Genomic DNA, 9,826 nt, shown 5'->3' with positions numbered 1-9,826 from the left:
TGTATCTACTAGCGATCCCAGGCCAATAGGTCGGAGCTACTCAGTTTTGAGCCAGAACTGTCAAAGCCCTTTACCTTATTTTTTGCCGCTAGGAACTCTTATTTTTATTCGAAACTTCACGGTAAAACTGAGAATTATGAAATAAAATATTGAATGCAGCTGTGATTTTAAATACTTAGAATTTAAATTCCATAAAAATGTTTTGTTTATAAATAATGCAAAATTTAATTTTCAACTTAAATTAAAAAGCAACAAGAAATTCATGTGCCCTTAAGTTTATATTATCTAATATTATTAATAATATATTATTAATAACTATTTTTACGATCTGTTAATACTTATGTAAAGAATTTTGCCCCTTCAGTTGTGAAATCATTTTTCGAAACTTTTCTATTAAAAATTACTTGTTTTAAACAGTTTTTTCGAATTATTTAATGTTAAAGCTTTATAATTTAAGAAATTTACATTTTGAGATGTAAAAATGACGAAAAATTAATTTTTTATCGTAGCAAAAAAATGTGTGGCATCAATTTTAATTTGTTTAAATGTAATACAAATGTTAAATTCTACAATTTAAGCAGCTTTGACTTTGAAACATTTAATATACTTTAAAGTTGTATCAAATTAAATATCATTTTTATTTAAAATTGCAAATGTAATTTCAATTCCTTCAAATTTCAAGTAATCAATTTTTAAAGATTTTAAATTTTTCTATTTTTAAACCCTTATTCTGAAATAATTTTATTTACAAATTATCGATTTGAAAAAAAACAACTCTTAAATTTTGAACGCTTTTAATTTATTTTTGACCACTTATTTTTATTATTATTAGTATTTTTTTTTTATTATCTGGTATTATTAATGTCGAAACAATTTATTTGTAGACAATTATCGGCAATTTCCTAGTTATACTTTGTTTTTAAAGTTCTGGCAAGTTCAAAGGGGTCATGAATTTCCTCTCAGTTTCCCGTCGAAAAAAATTTGGAAGATCTTGAAAAAGGCCGAGCGATCCTGGGTCACGCTGCACCTGTTAATTGTGAAGACCCCTGATTTAATGTATAAATGTATTTTCACATTTTTGAAATTATGCGACTTTTTTGCACCATGTTTTTCTCGTCCTAATCTAGTGGAAAATTAAAGAAATTATCTTAGCAATTTCATAGAACACTGAGAAAGTGATCATTATTTCCAGTTATTCAATTGTTTTGAAAACATTCAATTTTTTGTCATATTTTTATAAAATTCACATTCGAATCGGGAAATTACATTTAAAGTTTTCGAAAATGTGAACGTGGCATTCGAAAATTGTATAACAATTTAGAATAATGTTTAAGTTCTCAACAAGTGGTGTATAATAATTATTGATCAAACTAAAGTTTATGCTGTATTCCATATCATGATGTATAGATTAGTAATATTTTTTTAATAACCTTTTAGTTTACAAACAAGAATTATTTATTTTAATATTAAGTGAATTTTACATTATTATATTGTTATAAACACATGTATTACAATTTGTTAAACTCTCATAATAAAGATTTTCACCTGTACTTAAATCCATCTTGTATGAAATATTAATTTTCAAATTTTTCTTACATAAAATGAATATCAACATTTTAAAATAATTAATTAGGAGATATAAAAGTTAGAGCTATTGAGCCTGATTCCTATTTTCTCTATTTTATTTTTAGAAGACTATTACTTTCGGTGCGTCTTAAGGGGTGAATGGGGGATAATGCATGACAAAAACGCTTTATTATTATTTTTTTAAGGTCTGGTTAAAGTAAATGTATTTAAATGTTTTGCATGTTGCAAAGTATTATTTTAGAAATAATTAGTAAATTTTTTTTAGAAGAATATCGTGAAATAAGCCAGTGACAGAGCATTTTCGAGTACGCCTCTTGAAAAATATGATTTACGGTTCCAGCGATATCTCAAGGTAGATTTATCAGAAATCAAAAAAGTTACAAAATTTAGTTAAAATATAAGTTTTTCCTCCTCGAACGATTATTTTTAAAAAAAATTTATTTTTTAATCACTTGAAGTAAAGTATGCGATTTTGTACGAAAAATTTCGTCATTTTTTAAAGTAAAAAACAACATTAATATACAAAAATTTAAACAAAAATATCGTTGGGAGGGGCAGGATTTTTATATGCAGAAAAAGTTTACCAAGTTTGAGAAGGATCGGTTCAATACTTTTTGTAAAATCGCTGGAACGGACTTTTAAAAAGGGGTTTCGAGAAAAACTCGTTTAAATTTTTAAACATTGAAAAAGTGAAGAAAAAAATTAATGTTTTTAACGATTTCACCTCCTTCTTTTTTCCATTACACTGCGCACAGTTCATGAATGTAAAAAGTGTAGTGAAAACTAATAAAAATGCTATTATTTTATAGTATTTTTTATTGTCTTCTGGCACGTTCCTATATTTTCAAGCGCAGCTGCAGTCTATGTGGAGGGTCGGATTTAAATCTATAACTTCAAGAGTTCTACTCCGATTGAATAAACATTTTGACACAATTTTTAAAAAATATTTTACAGAAAAAAAATTGTGCAAGTGCTTATGCCCTAATCCCACTTAAAAAAAGATAGTTGTACAATTATTGTAATGAAACGAATTTAATTGAAAATGTCGCGGATAAAAAATAGGCTTATCTTTAATAATGCAGATAAGTGGTTTTACATTATTCATTAAGCGAAGAAAATTATTTCTAAAATCTTGAATAATGCAATATGCATGATAAAATATCGGTATGGAATATAAAAAAAGACTGTTGAAAGGGACTTGTGAAATTAAAATCAAGTTACATAAATAATCCACTATTTTATTTATTTAAGCTTATTCAATTCGGTATGATTTAATGCATATAGCTACAAGTACCTACTTTTTGCGTCACACGAGATTTTAAGATTCTCATCATCTCATTAACATTCTGTACAGTTTCATCTTCTGAATACAGGATTCCATTTTTTGTGCACCAAAATCGTAGAGCGATTATTGATTATGTTTGCATTAAATACTAAGTAAATACCTACAAATCCTATTCATTAGTCGTACACTTAATGTCTACAAGGACAACTTTAATGCACACAAACAAATGAAAAAAATACGAATATATTCGATTTATTGGACGTTTAAAAAATTACCATGATATCTATTAAGTCTAGCGTACACTTTAAGTGACAAAAAAAATTATAAATAGTAAACAGTGGCAGAGCAAATCACGTAGCAATCTTAATTCAAATCTGATAAAGATAAATCGTGAAGAAAATATATGTAAGCACTAATAAAATGGTAGCTTAGACAAAGATTTATATTTGTATCAATGAAAGCATTCTTCGCTGATGTGTTACGCATAATTTACATTCTTCTCTCATAACTATGTTGACAATCGAACTCTAAAAAAAAATATTTAAAAAACTGCCCTCGTTTGCAAAATCAGATCTTTAACGCATCCTGAACGAAATCGCGTTATTTGCTTTCTATAAACCACCATATCAATAAAGACCATTCGATCTGTGCACTCGTTCCATGTAGAGATTGAATAAAAGTTTGTTGGTCTCGTAGTAATAAGGATTCTCATTGGCGTTAAGATCGGGTCTATAGTCATTGGGGTAACTACTTTGGCTGGAATTGTAGCCTTCGCTCGAAGGACTTGGTTCTGAATGATTTGGAGATGGAATGAAATTACATCGGTCCCATTGACCATTCATTTTTTCAGGTGCAGACTCGGACAAACCTGAGAAGTTATTGATATGAAGATTATTGATTCTCTTGCTCAGAGGCATGAACTCGCTCGAACTCTCTTCTTCTGCATTGCGTCCTCGTTTCCTGAAAAATCAATGTCAACATTTGTAAACAGTCAATTAGGAAATATAAAAGTTATAGCTACTGAGCTTGATTCCTGTTTTCCCTTATTGATTTTTCTCCCTGAAAGTATCTTTTTTTGGACTATAGCTATAAACTACGTTTATAAATAACGATACCATTGTTGGGGGGGGGGGGGGCAAAAACTAAAATTTTTAACAAGGGGGAGGGCCTGGGGAAGTATCGATAGGAACTTAGATAAAGTTTGATAAATTTAAACAAAGTTTCCGTATTTTGCGAAAAATGCTCCTGCAGCGGTTTAATAATAACTTTATAAATCTGAAAATAACATTTATATTTCAAAATTTTCTTCTGTTTTCGTGAAACTTCTCCCTTTTCTCTTTTTTACGTTTAAATGCAAACGGAATTGATAGAATCTGATAAGAGAATACAACTGTTTTTGCTTCAATATATATTTTTTTTGCTTTAAAATTTTATTACATTTTTGGTTCGAAATTCATCTATCTCAGTTCCAAATTATAGTATTTGATTCAAAATTTGACTATTTTGTTATGCAAACAATTAAATTAAAGTCACCAATTTTTGTTAAAAATTCACCTGAATGGTTGCAAGTTCAACTACTCTGTTAAAAATTCATTTTTTTATTGAAGATTCATCTCCACAATGGAGAATTTAACCGTTCAGTTGAAAATTTGTTTACTGGTCCCTGGAAAATTTATTTTATTAACTGAAAATTTAATTATTACATTTTTTGTAGAAAATTTATCATTTTGAGTTAAAACATTAAACTATTTTGTTGAATATTATTATTTTTACTTAAAAATGCAATTATTATCATGTACTTGTTCGAATATTGATCTTTCTTGGTAGAAAATTAATTCTCTTGGTCAGAAATTCAGGGTTTTCATTAAAAATTAAATTACTTAGTTCAATATTGATCCCTTTTTTTTTAATTAATTTTTTTTAAGATTCATCATTCAGATTAAGAATCCATCTCTTTGGTTGACAATTTAACTATTTCGTTGAAAATTCGTATTTTTGGTTAAATTAAACTGCATTTTAAAAATTATAATTAAAAAATGTCTGGGTTGAAATATTAACTATTACATTTTTCCTTGAGAATTCATGTTTTTTATTTGAAAATTCGACCAATTTGATTAAAATTCTACTATTTTCGATCAAGTTGAAAATCCAACTGTTTGGCAGAAAGCTCGTCTTTTTTACTTGAAAGTTCAACAATTGTGTAGAAAATTAAACTATTTGATATAAAATTAACTGCTTTGAATACATTCAACGTTTGAACCACGGAGTGCGGTTTAAACCTACCGGATTTCAAAGGTTGTAAAGTCCAAAATATAATGTTTAGTATCATAACTAATAAGAAATGGTGAAAAAATCTTCTTATAATAGCTGCAAATCAAGTACTATAATTAAAAATGAAACACTTTGAAAAAAATCAAAAATCGCAGTTGCTTATATTGTAAAAAAAATTACAAAATTTCCCATTTTTTAAGGAAAGCCTATTAAACTTGACAAGATGAGAAAATTTATTTGCACAAACTATGCTATAGTCAGTGTCAGTCACAATTTAAAAAAAAACCAAGATAGCGGCTGGTTCGAATTTAAGAGAAATTATTAGTTTCACAATTTTTCTACTTAGACCTCCCAAACTTGGCAAGATAAGCAAATTAATTTTTAGAAACTGTGCAGTCGGCAGTGATACCAGAGATTTTGAAAAAATTGTAAATGGTGGCTGGAAGAACTTTAAGATGATTATTTTCACCATTATTTAACTGGAGGAAACTGTACAATAGTTGGTGACAGCCGAAATTTTGGAAAATTAAATATGTCTACCGACCAGCAATATTCCAGCGTACTGTTTCAAAATTTATATTTCTACCTAAACAGAAACTCACAGAGCACAAACCAAGTTTTACAATAAAAGTGAAAATATTCTTTGAATTTACAACTTTAGTTTAAACCGCCATCAGAGATTTTGTCAAATTTTCGTCTGATAGAAAAAAATGCTGTTGCAAAAGTATTTTGAATATGTGTGTTTTTGTTATCGAAACTATTTTTTGGTGCTGGAATACGCAATTCCGAAAGTATTTGAGCTTAATTTTAATTTTTTTTCATGTTTTTAAACCATTTTTAGACAAACTCATCGATAATTTTTCACAATTTTTATTAGTGATACGGTTTCAATAAAAATGAGTATTCTAAATTTTTTGTGGTCGCTAAATCCAAATTTTATAATAGGATTTCCAAACTGAAGTTGGCTAATCCAATATGGCGAAATAAAAATTGGAAAATGATTTCGATTTTATGAAAATGGGTATTCTAAGAATCTAAGGGGTTTTGTGGTCAATCAGATCAAATACAGTAATAGAATTTACAAATTCAAAACGGCTAAATTAATTCGTAAGTTAAGAATCTAAAAATATGCATTTTAAAGATTAAAAATGAAATTTTATTAACAAACGACAAAAAACACTGACTTATTTAAAAGATTAAATTAAGAAGTCCTTTGGAAGGATTATTCACATCACTCCCTTCAAAGATGAGTTAGGTTACAATTAAAATATTTACCCGAAATTTTTTTATTTACCTGCATCGTGTAATTACATATAATAAAAATACGCAAAAGTCCACAAGATATCGCGTCAAATTTTGGATGATAATTAAAAAAAACTGTAACAAACACTGAATGACTCAAATAATTACCCAATTTTGTTTATTAATATAGCGTACATAATTGTACATGATTTTTAAATATTATTTACACTATCAAACTAAAATTTAAAGGTTAAAGTATTTTTAAACAATAGTCATTCAGCTTTAAGGATTCTTAATATAGGCTTAAAAATTATTCATTCCATGATAATTCAGATACGCCCAAATTGCTCTCAAAACAGGGAAAACAGGGTAATTTTCACGATAATTGGAGAATAAATTCTTTTAGATAGAATTAATACAGATCCAATATTTAATTTAATATGAAACGCTTTAAATTCAGACGAATTTTTAACAAAACAGTTGAATTTTCAAGTTAAAAAGTCAAATGGCTTAGAATATAGTTGAATTAAAAACTCGAAGGATTAATTTTAAATAAAATAGTTAAATTTAAACAAAAATAATAATTTTCCATCAAACAGTTGCATTTATAACAGTTGAACTTTCGAAATAAAGAGTGTATTTTCAACAAAATAAATTTCTACCATGCATTTTCAATACATAAGGACGAATTTTTTAATCCAACAAGACGAATTGTCAACAAAGCAGTTAAATTATTGACCAAAAACGTGATTTTTGAAAAAAATAATTGAATTTTGAACCAAAAGTTCGAATTTTCAAATAAATTAGATTAAACCGCAACCATAAAAAAATTGCACTTTCAACCAAATACTTCAATTTTCAAGCAAAAAAGACGATTTTTTTGTTATTAAAAATATGAATTATTATCAGCTTGAAAAGTTTAATTTTCGACAAATAGAACGACATCCATGGAAGATGAATTTTTAACCTAGTACTGGAAATTTCAACAAAAAATATTTTTTCAACTAAATAATTGCATTTTCCATACAAAAATTGGTCTTTCAATGAAAAGAGACGCATTTTCATCAATATAAATTAATTTTTAAACAAATGGTTGAATTTTCGTGACAAAAAGAGGAATTTTTTAAAGGACTGTTCAATGTTCAACACAAAGGTTATTTTCAACTAAAAAAGATGTATTTTCAACAACAAAATTACTTTCCTGCAATGAAAGATGAATTTTCATTCTAGATTGATGAATTTTCTAGCCAAAAAAGAAATGTTTGACAAAACAGTTAAATTTTCGAAAAAAAGATGAATTCTCAACAAAATAATTAAATTTTCAACCAAACAGCTGGATTTTTAACCAAAAAGAATTAAATCTTAAGCAAAAATAGTTGGATTTTCTTATTGGGTTCTATTAATTCAGTTGGTATTCAATCAAAAAAACGAGAATTTGAAATAAATCGATTTTAAACGTTGTCGGTTTACATTTTTTTTGAGTTTAAAATTTTATTTTTATAATGATTAAAATTGAACTCTGAACAAAGAGAAGACATTTTTCATGGATGTAACGCTTGTTGAATATACATTTTTGTAAAATAATCTATATCTCTCTTATGCTTTTTGTGAATAATGTTATCAAAGAGAATAAATTTACCAAATTTTCAAACATTTAGATAAATGTGCGAAAAGATATTACTCGAGGAAGCAACATTGACGTTTAAACGTACAAATACCCAAGTACTTGTAAATGTAAACGAATACCTAGAACGTTTTAGGTGGAGATTACTTAGAAGGCGGCAATCTAGGATCTGAACATTTCAGAATAGTTACGAAACAGTATGCAGTGATAATACTATAGTATTATCAATGTATGTTATCTACCTCGATTTTTACCCTAAAATATATCCAGGCAATAGAAATACTGCTTTCTGTGATATTGGAATCTGAAATAAATGTTCTTTTCTTATATTTTAATATTAGTTCCATCTGGTATATATTTCAAAAAACTTATTTTTTAGTAGAATTTAATTTCCATCACCCATTCTTTGTTATGGCTAGAAATACATATTTTTCAAAGAATTTTTTGTTAAATTTAATACAATGATTCACCAACCATTCTTATGATATAACTGGTTACAATTAAGAATCTGCGATTTTACGTATTCGTTGGTGAGATAATAAGAAAGAAATAAGGATAAAGACTCGTGCTTTAAAAATAAAAGTAAAGGCGTGGTGTGATTTTTCCCTTCGGCTTTGTATGAAAGTAGAGTCTCGAAGCACACACATTCCAACGAACCAAAGAATTGTGTAACATAAATCATAAATAACTGCCTTCCAACGCCCTGCGAAATGACACAGAAAACACTGATGTACCCAGAGAACAATTTTCAGATTGAAAATCATGAAAATATTACCTCATGACTGTTGCGAGCCTCACAAGGGACGATGGGGAAAATGTCAGGCGAAAGATGTCAAAAGATGTAAACAAGAACTAACCTGTTGGCTTGAGTCATACTGCTGGTTGATGTTTGATAAATCTGTTTTTTAGAGGTTGTGATTAAATTAGACTCTTGTCGTCAGATCCATTTTTGGAAAATTCCGATGGCGTTATTTCAAATGGGTGTTTACTGCGTTTGCCCTTTATTCGATTTTCCGAAAATATCGTCAACCAGAATCACCAGAATGATGCGAGTCCGAGTGCCATGCCATAGAAATTTCGCTTATGTGGATATGTGAAAATGTAGTTCTCTGCAAAAGCTAGGGAGTAGAGAAATAGGGTAATTATCCAGCCGCTATGCGGCGCTAACTGTTCTTGCCAAATTTCTGCTAAAATTCAAACTTAATCAATGAAAAATAGCCTTTTATATACAAATTATTAATAAGAGTGTATAGTTTATTCATAAAACAAAGTAAGAGTGTTATTTAAACGTGTTGTTATAGTCTTTTTTTATAATTTAAAAAAGTGCGCATCCTATCAAAAAATGTGATATTAAACATTTGATTGCATCCTGTGTCGCTCTTCTTTGATGTTTTACCTACTGGTCAGTTTTTCTTTCGTAGCTATGATTTTCACAAATATATGTAACATTATTGCCTACTGAAAGAACGTTTCAAAATGTTTTTTTTTCTCATAAATTTCTCTATTTTCTACACCGATCAGTTGAATTTTCAACTAATAACGATAAATTTGAAACCAAAAATAAAATAGAGTGCAGACATACATTTCTTTCTTAGAGCAAAGATATTATAAGCATAGGTGCGGCACGGGAGGTTAAGTGGGAGAACGATATATATATCTAACTACATTTTTGCATGCCTCGAGGTGCTGCCCTCTTCAACTTTTCGACGTTTCTATGCCAACCGCGTCCTTTGCCTACGTCTACGGAGGGGTGGGGCCAAGGAGCACATTGAAAGCCAAACCGAACGTGCCGGTGATTTTCTATTTCTCGATTCTCG

At 28.3% G+C, this 9,826-nt stretch overlaps 1 protein-coding gene across 1 annotated transcript; it reads right to left on the bottom strand.

The window, feature by feature from the left end:
* Window positions 1-2,804: 2,804 nt before the first annotated feature.
* On the bottom strand, window positions 2,805-9,234 carry LOC117177102. Its single transcript, XM_033367593.1, has 2 exons — window positions 8,867-9,234; window positions 2,805-3,832 (listed from the first exon to the last, which is right to left on the bottom strand). The coding sequence occupies exons 1-2, from the start codon at window positions 8,881-8,883 to the stop codon at window positions 3,499-3,501; spliced, it is 351 nt and encodes a 116-aa protein (XP_033223484.1). The 5' UTR covers window positions 8,884-9,234; the 3' UTR covers window positions 2,805-3,498.
* Window positions 9,235-9,826: the final 592 nt, after the last annotated feature.

This window comes from Belonocnema kinseyi, chromosome 7 (assembly GCF_010883055.1).
Source record: "Belonocnema kinseyi isolate 2016_QV_RU_SX_M_011 chromosome 7, B_treatae_v1, whole genome shotgun sequence".
Classification (NCBI taxonomy): domain Eukaryota; kingdom Metazoa; phylum Arthropoda; class Insecta; order Hymenoptera; family Cynipidae; genus Belonocnema; species Belonocnema kinseyi.
The sequence above is the reverse complement of the archived record's forward strand: the minus strand, read 5'-3'. Positions and strand labels throughout refer to the sequence as shown.